Source organism: Aphelocoma coerulescens, chromosome 3 (assembly GCF_041296385.1).
Source record: "Aphelocoma coerulescens isolate FSJ_1873_10779 chromosome 3, UR_Acoe_1.0, whole genome shotgun sequence".
NCBI lineage: Eukaryota > Metazoa > Chordata > Aves > Passeriformes > Corvidae > Aphelocoma > Aphelocoma coerulescens.
In genome coordinates, this window is record NC_091016.1 from 59644299 (window position 1) to 59669928 (window position 25630).

At 39.0% G+C, this 25630-nt stretch overlaps 1 protein-coding gene across 14 annotated transcripts; it reads right to left on the bottom strand.

The window, feature by feature from the left end:
- Positions 1–38: 38 nt before the first annotated feature.
- On the bottom strand, positions 39–25170 carry BCLAF1 (BCL2 associated transcription factor 1). Of its 14 annotated transcripts, XM_069010465.1 has the most exons (15): positions 24286–24404; positions 19330–19468; positions 18207–18280; positions 17115–17207; positions 16122–16245; positions 14348–15253; positions 12245–12916; positions 11963–12132; positions 9201–9306; positions 8218–8302; positions 7362–7537; positions 6038–6218; positions 2341–2487; positions 564–773; positions 39–421 (listed from the first exon to the last, which is right to left on the bottom strand). In XM_069010465.1, the coding sequence occupies exons 5-15, from the start codon at positions 16223–16225 to the stop codon at positions 416–418; spliced, it is 2763 nt and encodes a 920-aa protein (XP_068866566.1). In that variant the 5' UTR covers positions 16226–16245; positions 17115–17207; positions 18207–18280; positions 19330–19468; positions 24286–24404; the 3' UTR covers positions 39–415. The 14 variants fall into 14 exon arrangements, with proteins under 14 accessions (XP_068866566.1, XP_068866563.1, XP_068866567.1 ...); XM_069010462.1 differs by lacking the exons at positions 17115–17207; positions 24286–24404 and adding an exon at positions 24647–24745; XM_069010466.1 differs by lacking the exon at positions 19330–19468 and having other exon boundaries at positions 16122–16239.
- Between the last annotated feature and the right edge of the window lie 460 nt (positions 25171–25630).

Here is a 25630-nt window from a genome sequence, read left to right on the forward strand (position 1 = left end):
TATATAAAGGCAACAGAGAAGTAGTGATCAGTAAAAAATGCTGCTCCAAGATTTCAGGTGCGCAGAGCTGTAAGTTTACTTCAGAATAAAACACAGACATAGGGGAGAATCAAAACTTTTAGAGTTGTACTTGACCATATATTTGGACAAAGCAGAATTACACTGCATATAACAAACAGTAAAATTTCTTAAAAGTTGTTACAAATATTTTACTTTCTACCTGTACGATCATTAACATAGTTTACTATATCATGATTTTTTCTAAAGGCTTAAAACAAAAACAATCTCTCTAAACTACTTTCCAACAGTAAAATTTAAGTAAAATGCTTACATTCATCTGACAACAAAAAAACATATTAAAAATGTTGTGTGGGTGGTGCAAGAGCTGCTCTTTCAGCTACAACTTTCTTCCAGGTTATTCCTGTGGAAAGAAAGAAAACAGTCTTGTTGTAAACTGTTAACAACCCAACTCCAGAATCTGTTAAAGTGATCCCTACGTGCATCCAATTACTTGGCATACTGCAAGATGAACTGTCTAATCTGCAATTCACTGAATGATTTACCTTTTCCTCTTTGCGTCTGTCCTTTTCTTCACTATTCTCAATTGTTTCTTCTTCATCTTCCACAATCCCATCCCCTTGGTATTTGTCGTGTGTCCACTTCGGACTGCTACCTGACTTTTTGAAGTTAAAACGCCCTCTGCCACGCTGGAAAGTACCACGGCCTCTTCCTCTTTTGGCCCAATAGTCCACACCATCATCTCTGTCATCATGCTACAATAACACCAGACAAAGAGTAAGGTTAGACACCTTTTAAATGTACTCCTTAATGTTAGTACTCTATAGCAAATGTATAAAACAATGTAACTGTTTAAAAGTTCTCTTCAAATCGTAATTATGAGGTATATTCTTAAAAGGCATGATGCTGCAACTAAAACCACAACAATGAAGTTGTTTTAAGAGCCCTTATTTGCTGTGGATCTACTCAAATGTTAGTAACAAATCACTTGTCTGTAACTGACAGTCAGAATTAAAAATTTACTAGTTTTGAGGGGAAAAATTGTTACCTTAAAAGAAAAAGCTCTAGGGAGTTTTTTATACTTCGTAAGAAGAGGTAACTGCAGGCAGTTTTCAGAAAACCTGCCTCACTTGCACAACGTAGGGCAAATTAAGTTTAAACTGTTTAAATCTAACATTAACAAACAATAGTTCAGTTTCTCTGGTTAATAAGCCTGAAGTTTGCTGTCTTGCTACCAAATAGAGCCTCACATAGTTCAGTAAGTTCTGACAATCCTTTCACGCACTGCATGAAATCTACAGACCACTTTTCAATATAAAAAAAGTTTATATTTAGAATGGTGAGGTACTTTTGCATCAACATAATTTTTTTTTTAACTTGTGATTTGGAAAGAAGTCTGAACTATTAAACACATATCACACCCATATAATGCAGTTTAATTACACAGAAGTAATTGAAGGGTGGCTTATTTAATTTAAAGTATTTTTAGAAATTCAAGTTTAATAGCTACAATTGATTGTTCTAGTATAATGAATAGATTATCACATCTCTGTTTACAGATCAGAAAAGTTCAGATACGTGCAGAAAGACAGAGAACTCCTTAGACAAAGGGCCGAATTGGGACTGCATTATTTCTTAGTTACCTGTTAACATATCTGTAACAAGCTATAATGATATAGGAGGTCCCATCTTCACTACTTATCATTTTCCAATGATGAAACAATATCCTTCAAAGTTTGCATTGTTACGGAAATAACTGGAGCAGAGGCCACACATTCATTGTGCTACACTACTTAGAATGGTTACATCAACGGTCCTCCTTTCATAATCCAGATGGAAAAAAGGCATCAAAACTGTGGTGATTTTCTTATGACTATCACACTGCTCAGCTAACAGCAGAAAACTGCTCATAACAGACTCTGCCTATGTACATCCACAAGTACTGTCAGCTTTTTTTGATCTTCCACTTTTGCAGACTTCCAGACCAATCTAAGACAAGATCTCAAATGTCATACAGACGTAAATCCAGGAAAACACAGCACAAGTCTTTTTGGTTTAAAGTTTGGTTTTAATAAATTTTGTCTGAGCCTGCCTTATTCCCCACTCCCTGATGAAAGTTTTGGAGATAAATTCCATGTCAGGCCTCAGTTACTGCCAGCCTGCTGCAGAAAGATGAAAGATAAGCAGAACCAACCACTACAGCCACCCTGATACTCTCACAGTTACTGCAGTCCCTTATCCATACATGCATGCTACTTCTACGCTTGTAGAAAGTTTGAAAAAACAAAAGCATGCATAAGACATCGAGTTCTCCACACCCACCAAGAAGTATTTCTTGCTTTTTGGGGTATATTCAGGATCCCATTCCTCTTCCTTCGGTCTCTTCTGAAAAGTAGTATTTGAGTTGCTGGGACCAGTATTTGTTCCAGCAAAGACTCCTCTGGCTCTTCCTCTGCCCCTAATTCGAAACTGATTAACCAAGATGTCATTTAATCCATTTACATAACACCACAAAGTAGAGTTCAAGTTCTCTATTACTGAAAATACTCTTTCTGTGCTTAATTACAGTATCTGCAAGTGGAAAACCATTTTCAAATTCACACTCTACCTTAAGTAATATATTCAAGCATTCATTTTGAAATAATGATTCTATTAAACTTAATTGAAACACATTTGAGTTCTTGGCATAAGTTCACTCACAACGACTGAAAAGCAATTTGACTGCTAGTAAACCAATGTGTTGGAGCAAAAGGTCACAAGAAGCTTCTGAAGCTGTTCACACACAAAAAACCAAGGGTAAAACTAGACTGAAACAGGGACAAAACTGTCAGGGGGAAAAGAAAGGTCATTTATGGAGTCAATTGTATCAGTTATGAAAAGGTGATTCTAGAATACATACTAACAGTGCAGTTTTCAAGGGAGTATAGCCACTGTGTGTTACTCAAACATTTTTATCTAGGATTCAAAAAAATGTATCTTAGGCCAAATTACATTTCAAATGAGTAAATTCTTTATTCAGAAAAAAATCATTGGTACGTACTGTGCAGAGTAGCAATGCCTGAAGTGAAAAAGAATGTCTTAAAAATTCTTTATAATGAATTACTGGGGTTTTAAAATGTTAGGCTAGAAAGTCACACAGCAAAAAACCATCCTTAACTCAGAATACACTAAGTAGTAATGCATACAGTTATGTCAGCATGTGAATACTTAGCTTGTAGAAAACATTAAGTGAGTTTATATTCTTCATCCAACAGGAGAAGAAAGGTTCATTTGGGAAGATAAGACTGTTAAGAACTGCAGTTACTACAGAATACAATTTCCATAAATAACCTACTTAAAAACACAGAACTGCATCTTCAGAGTAATAGTACAAAAACATGACTGGAAACTAATTTGTTAAAAATATGCATGTTTCATAAACATAGACCAAAAAATGTATATAATTAACTAACTCAAAAGATAATTATTATGCATACTTAGTTCCACAAAGCTCCAGAACTTCTGATGCAGAATTTATGCTGAACAGATTTAAAATTACTCTGAAATCAAACAGACTGAAAAACAATCTGTAGAAGACTCCTAAGACCTATCCAATACTCTGGAGGAAAAAAAAAAAAGTTTGGAAAGTCATTTGGAAAGCAACAGACTAACTGTACAAGGGAGGAAATACGACACACTTTTTTTATTTCCAACAGCTTTACAAAATTAGGGCACAACAAACAGTAACCTGGGGGAGGGGGCAGACAGAATTATGACAGGATTAAAAAGAGAAAAAAAAAAGGTACCAGCGTTTCCTGGTATTTGGTCCTGTGATCAGATTCCCTTTAAGAAAAACATCTACACTTTTCCTCACCATTTTATTAATGCTTCTCCCTACCAAATCATCTTTCACGTAAAGAACTACAGGACATAAAATCTACTGTGGTGTTATCTTCATGGGCTTGCTTATTACAAAGACCACCACAAAACCCAAGAGTATATTTTCTCTATAAAACTCACTTTAAACAGAGCTGCTACACATAATTCTTTCAGATATGGATACTAATGACATTGCCATTGAAAAATTCTACTTATTTCTGTGTTCATATTTGAACACTACTCATGATGCTTATGTATGAGAAGTCTAGAATCCAACAGAATTGCGTATCAGCCAGAGTTAGTGAAAAAAACATTGCTGATTTAACATTAGCTTGCTGGATAGGGGAGATGCAAATTCTCCAAGGCTTCCTGTTAGGAGAAGGATTCACAACCAAAGCATTTTATTTACTCCAAAGCAAAGCAGTATTCACTGGAGTGCAGCCACTACTAGCCTGTATTTACAAACACATTCCTATGCTACCTGGTCTGTATTTTTTGATACTATCTAAGACGTATCACTAAAGTGGAGATCTGAGTCAGCAGGGCTGGCCTATTTAGATTGACCTGCTCAGACACTTTGTCCCAAAAAGCTGTGTGTGACCATGAACGTTGTTAGGAAACATTAACCTGTTAATCACTGCAAAGACAGAACTGGCAGTCACTAGCAATTAAATGAGTAGAAATCTATTAAATTTCCAGTTCTCATCTACCTCAAGTGCATGTGAAGTAGCATCTCTTTCACAATACATACAATCCAGTTTTATAAAGCATGAAGACTTCAACCAGTTAGGACTTTTCTCCCACTAAATCTCTTTGAGCAGATGGAGTTTTGAGCTCCCTTTTGTTTAACTTCTGTTTTGTTTGTGCCATTATTTTATACGGCTAGAAATTGTGCTGATAGTCATATTTGATGCCTACACCATCCAGGGATTTATATACTTATGCCACATAGCTCCATAGCATAACTATATAAAAAAAGAAGAAGAAGAAAGGAGGAAATGATGCACGTTTAGTATCAGAAATTTACAACTTTGAATTTTCCTCTAGGTAGCTACAGTTTTTTAGATGGAAGATTCAAGCCTCAGGTGTTGGCACATGCCACATGCATTTCAGACACCCTTTTATGTAGTTCAAAATGTATTTTATGCATGACTAAATGTTTGTACCAAACAACGCATTTTACCATTATTTGATCTGAATTACAGGCTACATTAAGGAATTAATACTGAAGTATGAAATTACTCCTACTTATTATGTAAAACCGGTTTTCCCAACCTACACAGAACTTGCACTATTTTGTGTGTTTAGCTGTAGTTTGGAGGTCTGTTTTGCCGTGGTCTTAGGGGGTGGGTGTGTGGTGTCTATTTGTGGGTTGTTTTTTTTCTTTTGGTTTGGGTTGTATGGTGTTTTTAAGGGCTCCTTATCTTTTTCAAGGCCTTCTTTATTGATTCCTAGTTTTTCCTAATGCTTCTACATTTCCCAATTATATAACTACAATAACTACATTAACATGGAATCTGAAAGTTTAAGATCTTTCTGAAGACTATAGTGGTCAATATGCCACTTTCCAAATCACAATGCCTAAATAGATTCCAGAGGTGAATCAATGAGCTTTCATGCCCAGTGGCTAGTCCAAAGCAAAGAAACACAAAAATAACAGTATACCATCTCCTCAACACAGCTATTTCAAGTTTGACATTGATTTTTAATTAAGTGCCATTCTCTATTTAACAAGTTGCAGGCATTACACAAAAAGGAGGGCAAAACCAAACCCAAAATGAGAGGGAAAAACAGAAGCTGCAGGGAGCTAAGAGGTAACAAGACTCAAGATTTAAAATTTATAGAACACTAAATTTTCAGATCCTGTTAGGAAACAGAATTATTAGAGAAGAGCAAGGAATAATCAAGAAGTGCTTTTCTCCAGCCTTATGCTAGGATCTCTGTCAGGCTAATGCATATTTACACATCATTTAACTGCTACTGGGGAGGGGTGGGGAAAAAAAACAGACTCAATATTGCAGGTTTGGTACATCACATAAAGAACTCAAGAGTAAGTCTAGACTAACATGAAACACTGCAACACTCCCTCGTTTTCTTTGTTACACTTATTACCATTGGTGAAGTGTTCATAATTTGGGGGAAGAACAGGAGAAAAACTTACAAAGGTTCCTCTTGGCCTGTTGACTCCTGCAAAACCAGAGTATTCCTTCTGTTCATGGTGGGTTTTGAACTCTTCATCTCTTTCTTTCTTGCAATCTTTTTCTTCTCGAGAACTGGATGAGGAAGAAGATGGGGAGGAAGATGGGGAGGACCGAGCACGGTCTTGGTCTCTTTTTTGTTTACTGAAAAATAAAAAAACCCACTATGTGCTATTTTAAACATACTAGATAGTCTGTAACATGCTATACTAAACCGAGTCTCTAGATTTTATGAAAAACTAACCCCCTTCTGGTTATAAAGTCACACATTACAGATTTGAGATATTAAGGCAAAGTATATTTCCACTTTCCAGCCTCCTCTGACACATTTAAGTGCACTTAATGCTTATTATTGCTGGCGAGTTGGAAAGCAGCAGTCTGCAAACTGTAAAATACAGCTTTTCTAGATTTTGATGCCATGAAGAGATTCTGTTACTTTTAAGATCTGCCTTTCTTCTGAGGCAGAAAAACAGAATTTAAAGGGAAAAAACCCTCAAGGTAAACTTTTACAGTAACTTGACACAGTTCAGTTTGCACACTGTTGAGAGGTATGGTATGGGCTTCCCTACACAGACGGCTGTAGGGAAATTAGCCAGTGGAAGAAAATGTGGATACCAGAGTCAAAGTAAATGGGAAACAGGAAGCGTAAGTAAAAATTCACTTTATATACAATACAAAGCAGGGAAAAAAACTCCTACAGCAAAACTTTTAGTAACCCCATAGTGGTATTAACTTGACCCAATTTACAAGATTTTAACATTCTATTCAAAGAAAGGTCATACCTGAAGTAATTCTTACCACTTCTACACAGTATCCACTGAGATATGCTAACATTTTTTTTCTTAAAACAGCCCACTGGCTTTAGAGAAAAATTTAAAAATTCCCCTTCTCACCCATGTTAAAACCTAAGTATCAGTAAAATTCTCATATTCTGGGTGTTATGAGTTGAAAAAGTGCGGAATCAAGCATAACGAACCAAAGTTCTTACACAAACTGTTTATAGAAATGTACTGCATTGAAGTCCAACCTCCTGATGTAGCCTGGATAATAGGACAGATTAATTTGTCATTTTTTTTTTCAGTGTTAGCTTGCTATTCCAAAGTTTTTGTCCTCATCCACCATAAGCCGTGTAAAAGACAGATAATACATATTTGCTGTAAAACAAATAATTTTAATTGTTTAAAATTAAATGTTCCATTATACATTGAAAATTGAAAGCAATTAAGCTTACAATTACAAAAGACTAATTAGAAGCTAAAATCCTCTATAGGGACTTCAAATATTTACCTGTCGTCTTTGTAAGATTTGTAATCCTTGTAATCTTTTGGAGTTTTCTCCTGCTTTCTTGACCCACTGGATTCCCTGGAACCCTTTGAGTCTCCTCGCTCTTTACTTCGTTCTTTTCTACGTCGGTCAATGTCATGCCGAAGATCAGCAGAATCACACCTTAATTTTTTATCTCCCTGTAAACAAATATATATTTTGGAACTAAATATTGAAATAAAACATCAAGACAATCTCAGTGAAAAGGCAAGTTGTGCATCAATTAAAATAAAATGATAGAATTTACCTATTTTTCAACAAACCTCAGCGCACAAATTGACTTTACCCTTTACATGCAATGGCTACATCTAAAAAAAGAACAGCTGAGAATTTCATTTCAAACAAGCATTCCCACCAAGCCAATTGGTGTCTAGTTTTTGATGATACAGACCACAATACATGGTTTGGGGAGATAATTAAGTATTCATTTCTTCTGGTGAATTGTTTTCAAACAGAGCACAAGCACCTTTGCAGTTCAACTACACCACTCACTGACCATTTTGGTACTTCCCTCTGCCCCAAACCTACTCTTTGTCCTTGGGCAGCTTAGTGGTCAAGAAACATGCAAGAAGAAAGGGAGCATGGGAGAAGACCTGACTTTACATACCATGTTGTTAATAAGACAAAATCATGCTACATAAACCAGCTTCCTAGTAACATGTTTAACTCAAAGGAAAAAAAATTATAAATGCAAGTACTCCAGGTGTAATAAATACAAATTATTTTTATATTTTATACAGAAAACACAAAGATGAAGTTGAGATTTAAGGACTAAGTTTAGTAAGTTTAGAAGCAGATAGGACAGTTACTTAGAACCTACTTTTTGACTTTCTTCTTTAAAGACTCTCTCTTCACCTGCTAAACGGGTATGCTTCCTCAGGGTGCTTGGAGAGATGTCAATCCTCCTAAATGTAAAATAAAAGCAGTGTCTTGCCATACACGTACATGACTTTTAACAGCCTCAGACATTTCATTTCAACAGAAAACTGACAAACAAGGCATTTTTGCAGCAGAATAAACTTTTTGCATTACTAAACCTCACCATCAGAATACAGAAGCAGACTAAAAATTAAAAACCATTGTTCTGTTCTGTGTGAAGTATGCTAAAAATACAAATACAGAAAATAGGCAGACTGATGTTTCACATTAAGTATAGCTTGAAAGACAGAAAAAATGTTTAATGCTTCCTTTCAAAAGGATCAGTATATGTAGCCAGCTGAAAGCCCGCCCCCTCCAAGAAACCATCAACACCTATGATAGTTTGCTGTAAAGTCAAAAGTTCTTAACAAGAAAACTTGTAAAGTTGGATACTACAGCCTCACATGCAACACAAATATAGTCCACTGCATCATAAAACTAGAGCACATGATCAAACACTACATCTGCATGCCTACCTTCTTACCTTTTAGATTCTCAGATTTTTCAAAAAACTGCTGTAAATTAACACACACAAAAACTAAAGTAGTATGAGATGGAACATTTCACACTGAAGAAGAAAGATGCATGTACAGGGCTTCTTTTCATCTTCAAGACATATGCCCCTCAATATTTGAGCACTGCATGTGAGAAAAGTAAATATATCCCAAATGAGATACAGAGGTAGAGAAGACATCTGTCACAAAACCACAGATGAAGCCAGACCTGACTCAGATGAGTTCTCTTTTACAGAAGGGGTTTTTTTTGTATTTTGTAATTATACAAATTACCTCATACAGATTAGAAAAGGTATTTTGGGTTCTCAAAAGAAATATTAGAAGACATTATTTGAAACACAAAGCATCTGCATATGCAGTTAACATATACCTATGTATTTCTGGGCTCTTTTGTCGGGTGCAGTGTTCTTCAGTTGCTTTTTGATACGCAGTGAACCTCTCATTTAGGGTCATTCCAGCTGACTTGAAGTATTGCTCTGTTGGTTACAATAGGAAAAACACTGTTTCATTAGTTTAATTCAACTGATACATATTTTACTCCTGACAGAAAGGCAAGTAGCAGGCAAAACCCACAGTATTTTCAGTAAATTTATCAGGACAAGCAAATGTGGCGTTTTCCCTATTTTTACACACTCTGTAACCCAAACAAAATAACAGCGCACAGCATCACTGCAAATCTACTATGCCATGACTGTATCACATCTAATTCAAGCATCATTTACTGACTGGACTTGCTCATTTTCAATGACATTTTCCTCAAATAATAGAGAAAGAGCAATTTCTTAAACAGTTATTTTATATGTTGCCCACAAGAGAAAGTGAAATTACTTTTGAGTCATGAATACTTGCAGCAAGTACATTTTACCATTCATCTCATCTTCAACTTAAAATAAGAATTAGTGAAAACATTTAAGTAATGTACACTGCAATAACTATATGAATGACCTAACAAGTCTGTTCTTAAAGGAATGCAATTTCTTAACTGGAAGTTGTGATGATAAACAATACAATTAACACACCTATGCATAAATAAATTCATTTAAGCATCTGGCATCTTGGCAAACTTGACAACTTCTCTGACAAATTTTCTCCTTCCGAGACAGTTAAATCAGCCACAGCAAAACTCAGTTTTTAAACCAGCTCAACAAATGTGTTTAAATGTAATATAGAAATACATAAAGTCATGAGCTATGAAATGTTACATATGAAGCAAGCTATCTGCTTAACAGGTCAACATACATCTGTATCAACTTACCGCCCGGCATCCAGCATTTGTCTCATAACCAACCATTAAAACTTGAAACGGCCACTACAAGGGTAGTGCCTCAATCATAATTCCATCAAACACAGGAATTTGAGCTAGCAATTCTGTTTTTATGCCATTTTTGCCAGGAAGACAGAAGGTTCAACTTTGCCTGTTTGGCATCTGTATCTTTCAACAGCTATTTTACTTTTGTAACATGGATTTTGCCATTTCAAAACACATTCCAGGACCTAGTTACAATGAAAAAGAAAACATCACTGGGCATTTTCAGCTCTACATTAATAAAGAGCTGTTCAGACTGGTCGCATCACACCAATAATGAACATAACTTCAGTTTGTCAAAAAAGTTACAAAAATTCTGATCACAGACCACAGTAAATCTGAAACTTAAAGAGATGTTCTGCTTTCAAAAACAACCCTAACTGTACATATTCTAGTAACTTGACCAGACAGGCTGTTAATTTTATCAGATATTCAACATACAAAAATTTACAGAAAGTCTATTCTGTGATCAACATGTGAGAGTTCCAGAAGTATTATCTTCACCTACAGCTACATATGTACCATATAAGCAGAAATTTACAGAAGCTCTCACTGGATTGAGTCTTACATTTCTTTATATATCAATAAATAGATACATTCACAACAAATCATCATACACTAAACAGGTATCTCAGTAATTCTTTTTATCTAATACATTATCATAGTCCATTATTGCTATTACTTTATAAGTAATTCAGTAAGAAGGAAATAATTTCCCTTAGTAATCTGAATTATGTCAACAAAATGAGATTTTTAACTGAATGTCAGCACATATTTCTAGCACGCAAATCTCAGCAATTTTAGAAGTTAACACATTGTAAAAACAATGCTTACAGACAGATTCATTGAATCTGGCACCTAATTATTTCCACATTTCCCCTTTACTAAGATGATACGGCAAAATTACTTTCACCAGCTTTATATTATCTGTTACATTTAACACAACAGCAAGAGAACAGTCCACTGAAATAAAGCAAATGCTATAGAAAAAAAGGCATTTAAAGAACACTCCAGACATCCCCAGGGGGTTTTAGGAACTATCTATTTTCCCATCAAAAACTTTGGGAGGATTTATGACTTAAGTGAAATATATCTACTTTGATGGTCTAGGTTTGGATTTCAGTGGTTTTGGGGGAGGACTTTTGTTGGGCTTGGTTTGTTAAGGGTTTTTCTTGGTGTTTATATAAACAGCTACTGTTGTTATACCAGAAAATAATTAGTATGTAACTCATTTAATGGAGGTTTATTTAGCCCCTGCCAAATCTCTGTAAGTGAAATTCCTGAAAATATTGTCATACAAGAGTAAAACATTATCACCATGAACTTTACTACCATTTAATATACAATTTTTCTTAAATCTTACTGAGGAAAAAACCCCTTCTATTAAGAATCTGGAAATGACCTCTAGGGTGCTCCAAAAGGAATGCCATTGTATTTACAGACAAAAGATATCTGTCAACCCACACTGCAACATTTAATATAAAATTTTATGTTAGAGTCATCAAAAAAAAAAAAAAAAGAAAAATTGACTGGTGTAGTATGTTTAAACTACACTGCAGAAATTCAAACTTTCTATGCTACCTAGGCTCAAAAATTTATCCAGAAACAAATACCTGCTATTATACTCTATACTGCTTGTGGGTTTTTTGTCCTAGTTTCTGTGGCTATTATTTTTCTAATTATTTTCATGCGTACCTCAACAGGAAGAAAGTCTGGGTAAATCAACATTTAAAGAGGCCTGAAATCTCCCTTACTAGAAACAGCAAATAGGCTTAAATGAACTCGTCAGACTTGTACGTACCCAGTACAATAAATTAAATACATACCTTTGACATGGTGAACCAAGGACACAATGTGTTGAATAAATGACTCTGATGTGCTTTTGCTGGCCTGTGGCAACTTAATGTGGTCAAAGATGGATCGGAACTCTTGCTCCTTCTTGACGGAATGGACAAGTGTGCTAGCAAGCAGCCTGTCTTTAGTCAAGGAAGCAGGTCTAAAATGCATCAACAACAAAAGAGACACACAAAAAGAAACCACTAGTTTAAATAAATACAAGCAACACTGCAGGCAGTTGGAGAACCACACTGTAAAGCGCAATAATTTACCTATTGGAATCATCAAGAGGTACTGGTGCCATTTTGAGTTTAACTTCAGGACGATGGGAGTCACTGGCTATCATTTTGATCCTAAGTGGGCTCTCCTCTCTGAAGGTGGATTTTTCTCTCGCATCCAGATTCTTGTGTAGAGGAGGACTGTAATCAAAGAGTTCTTTGAGCTTTTCAGACTTTACCTGCTCAGGTGACTGAGTTTCTTTCTTCATCATTAGTCTCTCAGAACTCTTGTCTTCTTCCTTGTGCTTATCTTTTGTTGCACTAGGCCTTTCCACTACATAGCCAGTCTCTTTAAGCTTATAACTTTTCTCATCTCTAAATCCATCGCTCTCTCTATTGCCCTTGATTGACATTTTAGATTTGTATTTGGTTCCTTCCTCCTCAGCATTCCGGTGAGATGCAGTAGGAAAATTTTTACCCTGATCTGCCAGGACAGACTTTCTGAACTGTCTGTAATCCTCTGTCTCCTCTGTGTCCTCCCCTTCAGAGTCATTAAACTTTTCCTTCCCAGTCTCTTTATCAACGAAAAAATCTAAAGTTTCCTGTTCCTCCCATTCCCTTTCTCCCTCTGTCCTCCCTTTTTCTGATCCTCTCTCCTTCTGGGCCTCCTTCTCCCTGGTATTACCCCTATCAAGCAGGTATACTCTAGACTCTTCATCTGTGTACCTGTGGATAGCAAAGAAGAGACTGGTAACTCTGGATTGCATTCATTCCAGTTCACTTGCATTCCTCTTTCGTGTCAATCCCACACCAAGAAGATGACGAAAATACATTCCTCCAAGCAATTAATTTTAGCATGCAATGCTTGGCACACCATTAACACTGTATCCACTGTCATTTATGCACTAATGGAGGCATCTGAAGAATATAATGCCTATCTGTAGAATGCCTAGAAATTTACTTGCTTGTTTTCTTAATCAGTACCCAGTTTCACATTCTCTTACACTAGTAATTTTTTCCATCAAATTCACATGAAGTTTGAAAATTCAGACCACAATTCATTTTTGCACTTCTTTTACTGAAAGAGTTGAAGTAGTACCATAAAAAAAGTGAATTATTTTCAAGATCCTGCACATTACTAAGGTAATTCCACAATCTGGCACAGACTTAGTGTATTCACTATACTGTGTACAAGCAGGGAACCCTTAGAAGGCAGCTCTCCTAAACACAGAAACACACCAATTATTATTTCAGCCACTGCCTGATCTGTATGCTATGTTCACATAGGTTTTAATACATTCACCAACACATCTAATCCAAGAGAACTTGTATTTTTGATCTCCTAAGCAGTAATTCTTTTACATAATAGATCACTGACTAGACAAATTGATTTAAAAGCCTACAGTCAAGCCTATATAGCATAGTCACAACTCTTCTCACTAATCTGTTTTGTAAGAAATACACTGGCGCACCAGTCACACTAGAAAGGAACAGCCTAATGCCAGTAAGATTTTTACAACTTTCAAAAATTACTATGTCAAACTTTTCAAAGAACAAATTGAAGAATTTCACATTCATTGGAAAACATACACTGAACTTCCTTCTCACCAACAGCATTATATTCCAAGAATGCCAAGACCTACTCTCTTTGATAAGTAATGCAATTCAAGACATCAGTTGTCATACTGCACCACACAATTAGCAACTGATGCTGTTTATGTCAACATAAAGAAATTATTGCACAAGATCGGCATTTTTAGACTTCCAGAATATCTGCATTTGAAACTACATGAAGCATTAAAATTTTGAAATACCTGAACAGAGTTCACTATCAATCCAGCAAGTCTATATGCACTATTTCAATTGAGATTTTTCTTAACAGTAAAAAATTGAGTACAAGAAAATAAACCATAAAGGAAAAGCAGAAACCAATTCTTCCTCAAGGATACATGTCCCTATCTCTAACAGCCAACAGTCAAGACCTTGAAGCATCTTAGCAGGAAAAGGTATATGTATTTTTCAAGTTCAATTCCAACCAGACTAGTATTACTAGTGTTCCATAATGCATTTTCCAAGGTACAGTGATGATCTTGACAAAGCTCTTGAACAGATTAGAATTTTTAAGAGGCAACAGTAGGCTTATAACTTGGTCCTTACCTTTTCATAAACTTTCCACCTTTTGCAGTTTCCTGTTCGCCACCCTCAGGATAAAACGACCGCACTCGAGCCTCCTCACGGGGGGCACTCTGTGATGGGATTGTCTTTGCAGGGCTTCTCCTCGAAGGGATATGATGCAATGGGCTATTCTGAGAAGGACTATAGCGGCTAGAACCATTTCCAAGAGAACCAGAGCCAGATCTCTCAGGACTATGCTGAATGGAATGGGAATGCTGAGGTGTATCCTTTGCTGAATGGGCTGTGCTAAGCAGAGGGGCATCAGAGCAAGATGAACTCTGACTAGGTGGGGTGGCAATAGAAGGACTATGGGGTGACCTTGGACTGTTATCATACGCTGAAAGACCAGGCCAAATGTCGCCAGAAGCTGCTGATGATTTGTTAAAATCGTCAAGAGACTCTGATGGGTCATGTTCAAATGTATCTTTCTGTTCATCTTGTGATTTATTTTTCAAGGGACTGTCTTGTAAAGGAGCCCCTTCAGTTTTCTTTGCCTGCTTTTCCAGAGACGCACGTCTTTTGGAAGAGACAGGTGATTTGCTGTATGGGGATGAAGAACGTGATGAAGAGGACCTTGGGGACCTGGAAGATCTGTAAGATCGACGAGACCTGCTCCGGGACCTCTGGGAAGACACAGACCTTCGTTTTGGACTTCTGGAACGTGAACGGCCACGCCTAGGGCTTCGGGAGTGTCTTCGGTTCCAGACAGGCCTATAACCTCCACGATGGTATCTACCACCTCCTCCTTGATAATACCCTCTACCTCTTCCTCTGTAACCATAAGGACGTCTCATTCCTCTATTATTTCTGTAATCTCTGCGATAATCTCTAGAATAAACACGATCTCTGCTCCGAGATCGGGAATACGTCCTTGACCGAGACCTAGAACTAAAATTAAAAAGCAAGCATTAACATTTAACAACTGAAAAATTTGGAAAAAAAAAAAAAAAAAGAAAAAAAAGTTCCATAACATGAAATGCTACATTTCTCAAATGCAGTCAGAATGGTAAAGCATGCAGACTCCTGGTCTTAGAGTAACTTCTACAATTTCTACTTATTATTTCTGTAATATATTAGCTATAACAAACATGTCTATACTGTTAAGGACTGTGAAACTTAGCATCAGATGATTAAGACACTACCAGCCTCAGTGGCCTCCCCTGCCATTTTAGTACAGATTATCACCACTCTGGAGCATGGCGTTCAGTTTCTCAGCCACCGCCACAGTTCACAGCCTGGAACAAGGACTGAAATGACCCCCAGTTCAATATGCCAGCCTGTGGACAGCAGCAGCTGAGGCAGTAAACATTCAACTGACCCACTTATTTTATTGGAGACGGTCATGTCCACTAGTAAGTAAGATGAGGAAAATGCTGGAGGCAACTGAGAAGGCAAGATACAGCAAAGCTTATCTACTGAAGCCTTAAGTTACTTCAGATATGAAAAGGTTAACGAGAACTACAGAACAAATTACAGGGAAAGAGACTGGATGAAAAAAACATCATGTAAAGGGGAAGGAAAGAAACAAAAGGGCCAGAAATCATGAAGAACCATTAGCATTCTGAAGTTTTCTTGAGATACAGGAAAAGGGAAAAAAATTTAAATGAAGTGACAGAAATTACACTCAAAGTGGTTTACCAACGGCCTAAAATGAAATAGGCTCACTTCTGCCACAGCATCATGCAAGTGAAAAACATTTTCCAGACAAAAACTAACATACCAAATCACTTTTTCATGCAGTAAGACATCAACTTACCTGTATCTCTTTTTTCTTGAATGTGATCTGGATCTTGACCTAGAGCTGGACTGAGATCTGGACTTTGATCTTGAAGAATGTGATCTAGAATTAGATCGACCCATTTTTGCCAGTAGATCTATTCCTTCCCAAAAGGAAAAGCAATGAGAGGAGGGGAAAAAAAATGGAAGCAACTATTTAGAGTCCATGTAAATGTTATTAATGAACAAAATTTGCATATACTAAAATGACACTATTAGAAAGTAGAATAGCATTTGCTAAACAAAAAGAGCTTTGGAGACAATACAAGTACATTTATTAGTAAATTAAAAGCTCAACCACATTTTAAAGAATTTAACATTGCTGCAGTGTACACACTTTCTCTGAAAAGATGAAGTGTAAGAGTAAAAGGTTTTTTCCAGATTCAAATGCACACGGATCCTGTAGGAGAGGAAGCAGCAGAAAATGAAACATTTCTGCAAATCAAGGGAAGAATAATGTAACTCTGGACATCTTAATATAGTGTAACAAAATTCTAGCTATTGTGTAGTTTGTAGTTCCCTTGCATTTCCAATGCACTATTCTTTCTCCGGGAGGACTTTACAGTCCTCTACAATGTACCTTTTACAAGAGCAAAGAAAAGCCCTGAAGTATTTGGTCCAGCAGTTGTTAGTTTGACCCACAGGTATTACTCCTCTTAACCACATGTACTAAAGCTACTCACTCTGATCCGAATTTTCATTGCTCAAGATGCCCATCCTGCATCTTTTTAGATTAACTTTGCTTTTGAGTCTACATGTAAAATGCATGGCCAACTTAAGGATTTTAACAATTAGCTAAACAATATGGCTTGCAACAAGATTCAACATGCTTCAGCACAAATTAAACTATGAAAACTACAACTGATAATAAATCAATAAGAAAAGAAAGTAATTAATAATAAACTATCATTTCTTCTTATGTACAGTCATAATAGATATTTAGAATTAGTGCTAACCATAAAAAAATACACACCTTTTCCTTTTCTTTTCGGATCAGTGGCTAAAAATCCCCAATTTAATTAATAAAAACTTTGACCCATTACCATTTTCTTTTGAAATTGCCCAGCTTTAAAAAAAAAAAAAAAAAGTGTCACATTAGACAACCTGAATACAAACTATGAACAAGCAACTACACATTTTCAGGCCTTTGAATGCTCAATAATCATTGTTTAATAATAATTAAAACAGAAATGGAAAAAACCAAACATTTTTCTTTTGTATTGCAAACAGGCTTTAAAGCCTAAAATTACTATATCAAAAATATAAGCTCAACACAACAAGCACTTTCTGTCACAAGGTACCTTATATAATATTTCTTGTTACCTGGGTGGTATTTCAATTATGTAAAGACAAAAACAACATTAGAGTTTAATTTAAAGCTAACAAAATTACAGAGAATTTAGACACATCTAAGAGAACCTGAAAGAGAAAAGCAGACCAACTTTTCCCCATCACCTGGTTCCTCCTGCCCCATATGACTTTCTCCACAAGAGTTTGCATGGCCTCAGACATGTAACCTCATCTGAAGCTAACCCAGAAAAAAATGAACCTAAACTAGCCTTCCATGTAACCCAGAAAAAACTATTTACCTTGGCAAAGAAGTATATGTTGAATGCTCTTTTTTACTGGCTCTTTCCACTAAAAAGCAAATTTGCAGAACCTATACTTAGAAGGTATTTTCTAATTCATTGAGTTCAATTAAACTAACAGAAAATTGTTTGTAATCTCTTAGGATCAATACTTATAGGCAACATAAATTTAGACCTTTAAAACTGTTTAAGACATGCCCATTTTCCAAGAGTGACAGAAAACAAAACCTGGTTTTTTTTCTGTTACAAGTAATTATCAAACCAAACATCAGATGTACAATGTCTATAATAGAATACAATCTCAGTTTTAAATTATTTGCATTCTACGTATGACAAGTACAGTTGATCTTTACAAGACAGTTTTATATACTGCAGCTTCTTATTGCAAGCATGAATTTTAGGAAAGCAAAAGAAGATTGAATTTTCGATAGCTGAGTTCAATCAGAACATTCAAAAAAGAATTAATTTAAACTTACCTCCAACTGTTAGTTGGTGTCAATGAAGCAGTTATTTCAAAACTCTCTATTTGTGCTTTCAGCAATACTGATCCCTATAGAACAAAAAGTGAGACTGTCAAAGACATGAACATTTGCTAAAAGGCAGCACCCTTTTGCTTAAATGGGTTTCAACATTAATCTGTTTATCATGAAAAGACAACACATAAGAAATAGCAAATTTACTCTTGGACTCCATGATGGTGCACACTAAGACTGGAACAGCTCAAGAGCCAGCCACTGCCAAGTGGCAAATCCTACTCCCCTTCTACACATGACCACTCCTCGGTCAGCCCTGGTAACAGGGCTGTGTAACACATTATCCTCACCTTCACAACTGCCCTGACAGCCTTCAGGTCCTCCAGTGACCAGCTCTTGATACCTAGAAACCCCTTTCATATAACGAGGTTATCAAAGTGGCTTAATGAAGGGCCAAACTGAGCTGGATTATGGAGCAAATAACAGCATGCAGCCAGAAAGAGGGAGGCAAAAAGGACAGTGTTAAACTGTTAGACCAGTCTGAGCTCTAGCACACAGCTTTGCACTTCACTAGAGCTATCTTATTGGGAAAAAAAAATTGGGATGAGAACTTAGGCCAATAGTGAAAGCTTTATCTTAAGGTTTCTCTTGCAATAGTTACAGAAGCCTTACTCTATTATAACTTCTTGTTTAAAATGCATACATATATGATTTCACCTAAAGAGCCAACATCTTCAAAAACCAGCTCTTTCTTTTACAGTTATGCAGAAAGGAAGCATAACTGTAATAAAAAAACCCAGTCTCAAATGTTTGAATTTTTCACTGGCCCCAGTTTTTAATTATCTCCAAGCCTTAACTCAATGTACATTTGTAGTCTGACTCAACACTAAGCACCTTTTTCAATTCCACTCAAGCAACAAAACAGGAATTTTATCCCAGTTCATTACAGACATGCTGGATCTCCAGAAATTCTGCAGCTCAACAATTCAATTAATCAAATCCAAAGGCGTAAGACATTGACTGCTCCTAAAGGACACTTTCACACTTGTCCATAGGTGTTTTCTTCATCTAAAAGAGGAAATGTAGCATTTGTGTTCATAAACACTGCTTTCAAAAGTCCACTTACCATTCACTAGTAGTGACCAAGATATTTCCAATTTCTACAAAATATATGCTTTATTAAGATTAAGTTTTTACTTCTCATCATCAGCAAGCATGAGTCTCCGAAGGAGCACAGTAGTGTATCGGACCATTTCAGATTTTGTCTAGACAAAAGGCGAGATGGTATTAGCCAGTAAAGGGTAACGAAGGCATTCAGAAGTCTAGTACAGAAAAAGCAATACAAACTTCAAGTTCAGGCCAAGATTTTAAATGAATACTTAATAATCTATATTTCTGACTTAAACTCATGTTAGCTGAAATCAAAAATCCTAATTTAGACAAGTCTTTAGATCCTGAAGATATAGAACAAGATAGTTACTTCACTTTTAAAAACTCTAAGCAGAAGACAAGATCTTAAATTACCATAACTCAAACACTGGTAGTCAGTTCTGCAGTCTTAGAAATCTTTTCTAGCAATCAGCAAAGGTGAAAAATAGCCACACTTCTTTGTTTTTAAACAAGACACTGGCTATACCACATCCAACCCTGGCAGCTAAAACACATCTGCTACCCTTTTCCCATTTAATTCTTTTTAAGAAGAGTATAGATATAATGATTTTTTTAAAAAAAGAACTTTGAATAGAAAGCCATAACTACCGAATAAAAACCATTTAACTATTTGCAGCTTTTGTCTCCATTTAATTGTAATAGGTAAAACAAACCCTGACACACAAGACCCACTTATCCAAACAACACTCATACTTAGGAACAAGTGAAAAGACCACATAGCTAGGATTTTTTTGGTCTGTGTAAATATTCTTACAATATACAAGAATTTTAAATTTTATTAACCTTCATTAAATCTCACTTAGGAAAGAACTGTGGTAGTAACAGGAATACATAGGAAAACAGCCATCTGTGACAGTAACCTCCTGCATGCTGCACAGTTCCACAGAAAAAGTACACATTCCTCAGAGCATCACACCTACAACATCCTGGTTCACAGCAGCAAATGAAATCACCCACAGCCTCTTCCTGCTCATAGCCAGTCTGGAGTGGCTACACCAGGTCAAGTAAGGGCACAGGGAGTAACGGGCAATGAAAAAGAGCTCTAAGCACTGTTTGTCACTGTCTCAGAAGACAACCACACTCGGCCAAAGGTGTGCATCAACAATGTGACACAAGGTGTCATCAATAACACCCAGCATTTTTAAGAAAGGACCACGACCGCTAGGAGCATGGTCTGTGCCTGAAATGCCAAGGCTCTAATCCACACACTTCTTTTCCACTCAAGCTTCTTTTTCCCTTGCTTTCCACCCTAAATACTTGAAAGGAAATGCCTGGCTCTCAACTATTTCACTGCCATGTTAAAAAATCTGGATTTTACAAATGAAGCTGCTGCAGCTCCACAGAATAAGGTGGCTCTGCTAGTTTAAAGAAACAGTCCCATCTCTCCTATCCCGTGTTTCCTCACATTCCTGATGATCTCCCTTATGCCAGTCTATGTATTTCTGCACCCACATACTGGATCACTTTCAATACTTTTTTTTTTTTTTAATATGGTTCATTACACAGCCCACAAACACTTGGGACAACACAGGGAAACTGAAATAGCAGCCAGGCAGGACTGCTTCTTTTGGCAGCACCACAAACTCAAAGCTTCCCTGAAACCACCTTGGCATAGCCTTCAGAAGCAACAAACTTAGTGGTATTTAAGCTTTTTAACAGTACTTGCAATCAGCTTTAAAAAAACAACAACAACAAAAAAAAAACCCAAACGACCAGAAACCAAACAAAAAAAACCAAACAAAACCCCACCAAAATAAACACACAAAGTCAAAATAACTTAAACCAAACACACCCAAACAACCAAGACTTAATACAGAAACCACGACTGTTTCTGGAAATTGGCTAGTCCACCACCTGTCAGTTACTGAATCACATTCAGAAAAGTTTCTTAACCAAAAATACAACAGGATCTTTGTCTCCAATCAATCTTGGCCAGCAAGTGTGACCATCAAGCAAAAACAAGATACACAACAGAATCAGGCTTATCCCACCACAAGCAACACAGTAAGGAGGACGTGACACTGTTAGCATTTGCTAGGTTTAGTAAAAAAAATAAAAAGGACAAGGAAAATGGTATCTAGCTCCTTTTATATATTACTTTTAGGAGTCTTCACTGCTGATGTTGGAGTGTTATCAAGAGTACACAGACTGTACATACAACGTATCTCTTAAGCCATTTTACAAGCTTTATATCACATGTAAGTTTAAGACATTTTAGGACATTTATACCCACTTACACTAGCAAAACACTGCTTCCTCTTAACTCCATTATTTTAGCTACCCTTCATCTACAGCTATTTAGTAGTCTGTATTTCTCTTGCTTAAACATTACTTGAGAGCTGTCAGGTAGATCTAAATCAAAATCTTGTTTAAGTAATTCACAAGCTGTTGCCAAAATGTGTTTTCATTCAGAGATTCAAGCTTCAAAAGACGCGACGATTATACAACCATGACAACACAAAAGGGGATAGGACAGTCTGCAAAGAATTCCACAGAATTTGTAATAGTTTCTCATAATACACCCACTGAAATAAAGAAAGTCAGTCTTAATGAGACAGAACTGTAAGTCATCTATTCAATGCTTGCACATCTGCTGTGCTTTCTTACCCACTCTCTACCTCCCTCCGCCTTTTTTTTTTTTTTAATGTCCACAACTGTAGCAGTGGCACATCACACCTAAGAATAGAATGCATTTCACAGTCACTTAAATCCATCCTAATTGGATCACCAATTATTTGGATTCCTACAAATACTAAGATTCCATGGCAAATTTGCCCAAACTATCTTGTTATGTACCAATAAGAGGTAGGAAGCATTATTTCCCCCATTTCATATGCTGGAAATATAATGGAAACAGTAAAACATAATAAGGCACTTTTCCCTCCCAATTCATTAATTTCTATATAGAAAACAACACAAAATATCTGTAAATTAAGTCAAAAAAGAGCATCCTAGTAACAGCAAAATCACCTCTGCAAAACCATCATATGATCGTTAGCTGTCTTTTATGTAATACTATTGGCAAACAAAACCATGTTTCTCCCCTAACTAAAAAACAAAGAAACCAAAGTGTCTAAGAAATGTGCGCATACACAAAAAGGAATTAGCTGCTTTTGGACACATACTGTTTTGGGCCGCCTTTGTTATTTTTGTGCGTGTGTTCTACACGCTGTGTTTTCATACGCCCTTACACCGTGGTTTCCACAATCTCTGCGATGAACTACACGAATTGCTGCTGCAGAAAAGGCAATCTTCCCGCCCTCATTTGTTCCAAGACTGACACTCTCAGAGGTGCTTGGTGGGCTGCAGCAGTGATCCATAAGAAAACTACTCTGGACAAAAGCTGCCTTTTCAGGCACATCACCTCCCAGATCCCATTTACCACAAAGCTGCACAATGCCAGTGCCAGCACAACGAACAAGCCAGCAACACGCTTTTTCAGAATACCTTTGGGAGAAACTCTCACACAAACAGAGCACTTTCTTCGGTAGCTTCCTTCACCTACCTCCACCACCTATAAACAAACCCCAAATGTTCTCTGGCATTCCACAAACCCTACAGCATTATCTCTCCTTGACAACCAGCCTGAATATAAACCATCCATATATCTGCACCTAGCTCCAAACAGCTCCCTGCTGATTTTTTCTAGATTCCTGCGATTGCATCAAGTTTCCTGCATCCTCAATGCAAACAGGCCCCTCTTCATGGTACGTGCTCCTACCTCCTGCCCCCAGGATTCTGTCAGCCACAGCCTTCACCTGAGAAGTTGCTCCCCACGGGTGAGCCTACTAAAGCCTTGCTCAGGAGAGAGGCACTCACGGTCCAAGCAGCGATATATCTAACGCACCGAACCCCGTCTGGCCATTCAGCACGGCCTGCCACTCAACATCAAAAGCGACCAGTGGGAGGACGCAATTCCTACTTTCCCTGCCACAAGCTGCATGCTTGGAGCACACCTCAGTGCCAGAGCCTCTACCCCGTTCTCATTTGCCCCACTTTTGTCCAAAACAACGTGATTATCAAAGAGGAGGGCGAGGAGGAGGGAGGAGAAAGACAACAGCTAGACAGCATTTTCCTGCAACTCCACGCTGTTTAACCAATCCCTCCCACACCAAGAACAACTATTCTAAGTGGTATTTTTATACATTTGCATTGCTTAAGCAGTGACTACTTGCAGCGTCAGGTGCACCTTTGTTCTGCATGCCCTCACGTCTTTCTGTAGTAAAATTTAACTGCTCCTTTGAGGACAAAACTTTGATCTCCGAGATAAAAAAGTGATAAGCTGTACTGACTTCATAAAGGATCAACGTGACACACAAACTCTGATTTTCACAGAATTAAAGACGAAAAGTAGGGGGTTTACAAAGCAAAGGAGAAATAACGGGAACGATCCTGCAATGGTTGCATAGCACAGTATGATCAACACTGGGAACACAATAGCCCCTTTCAGCAAAGGGCATAAAACCCACTGCGGCCCCTCGTGGGGTTTTGTGGGCATCTGCAATCAGGGCAGGAAAGGCGCAGGGAGGCGTGGGGTACTTCAGGCACAAGCGCCTGAACCACAGCCATACTCGAAGGGAAGTTCCTCCAACGACCGTAAAGGGTGATCCAATACCGGGAAGCATCCTTTCTCTCCGGCACCGTCTCCCTCTTCAGTGTCACACCCACAAGGATAACGGGGAAATTTAACATTCCCGTAACCAGCGTCGTACAGCCACATCCCCTCGGGCCTTCCTGCCTCCCTCAGGCCGCACACCCGGGGCGGAGGCCCAACAGGGCCGGCGGGCCGCCCATTCCCCATTCCCCACACCTCCCCCCCCCCCCCCCCCCTCATCCCGCCAGGTTTCCGGGAGCCGCGGAACAGCTCCAAGGCAACTCCACTGCCGCCTCCCACTGTCCCTTCCCCTTCTACCTTCGCTTCCCGGGGCACCGTCCAGGCGCAGGGAGGAACGACACCGGCTCGGTCCGGCTCCCACGGGAAGCGGTGCCCACCTCAGGGCGGTAACGGCAACCGCCCGTTCCCGTCCCGTTCCCGTCCCGTTCCCGTCGGCTGGCGCGGGATAATCGGGATAATGGCTGCGGACCGCCGAGGTCACGCGGCGGGGGAAGGCGGGACGGCGCGGCGCGCGAGCACCGCGCGGTCGGGGGGGGGGGGGGGGGGGGCGGGGCCGGACTGCTCCCCCCTCAGCCTCCCCCCGCCATCTTCCCCCCAACCCGGGGCCACCGCCCCGCCAAACCTCCACGCAGCCCCTTCACCTCCGCCCTTCCCTCACCTGGCAGGCGGAACTCCCGGCGGCCCCGCTCTCTTAGGGCAACCGGGCGGCCATTTTCCGTCTCACCGAAGGAAGAGACGCGAAGCCCGCGGGGAAAAGCAAAAACCACCGAGGGGAGGGGGGGCGGGAGAGGCGGGGGGCTGCTGCCTCCGAAGCGTCACTTCCGTTGTGGGCGGGGAAGCGCCAGCCCCGCGCTCAACGCCTGAGCGCCATCTTGGTTTCGGGTAGCCGTCCGCAAGCAAGATGGCGGGTGCCGGCCGCCCGCCCCCGCTGAGCTGTGTCTGCCCCACGCTGGGAGCTTCATGTCCCGCCCGCCGTGGCCCCGGCTTCCCCCCGCACCACCGCGGCTAAAAGTTGCCGCCTTGTATCCTCTCGTTCCCCGAAGAGATGCGAGGCGCAGGGCCCCTCCGGCCGTTGCCTGGTTACCTGTGGGGCGGGGTGCGCATCCATGCACAGGAGTCGCTTGGAAGGAGCTGTGTGCGTAGCGCGGCGCAGCACAGGCAGCGGCTCGGCATCCAGCGGCATTGGCAGCCGGTGCTCCGCGCACCGGCAGGGAGATGGCGGTGCCGCGGCGCTTTACTGCAGCACCTTTTGCAGCAGGCGGGCGGCCGTCGCTCGGTTGCGGTGCAGCAGCGCCACGTTCGGGGAAAGCGCGCCCGAGAGGTCTCTGTACCACCAAAAAGGTGCAGCCGAGGGCTGCGAGTGAGAAGCCACTGACTGATGCACGAAGAGGTGTGTCTAGGCTAGCCAAGTCCTAAAATTCACAGAATCACAGAGTATTCTGAGTTGGAAGGGAGGCATATCGAGTCCACCTCTTAGCCGTGCACAGGACAGCCCCAAGAGACACACCATTTACTTGAGAGCATCGACGAGCAGTTCACTCTTCTTGAATCTTACACAGCTGATTTTTTTTTAAAAGGCTATTGCCTATTATTTTTGAGGCAGGAAACAAAAACCAACCCTCTACAAAAAAATTAGGAAGGG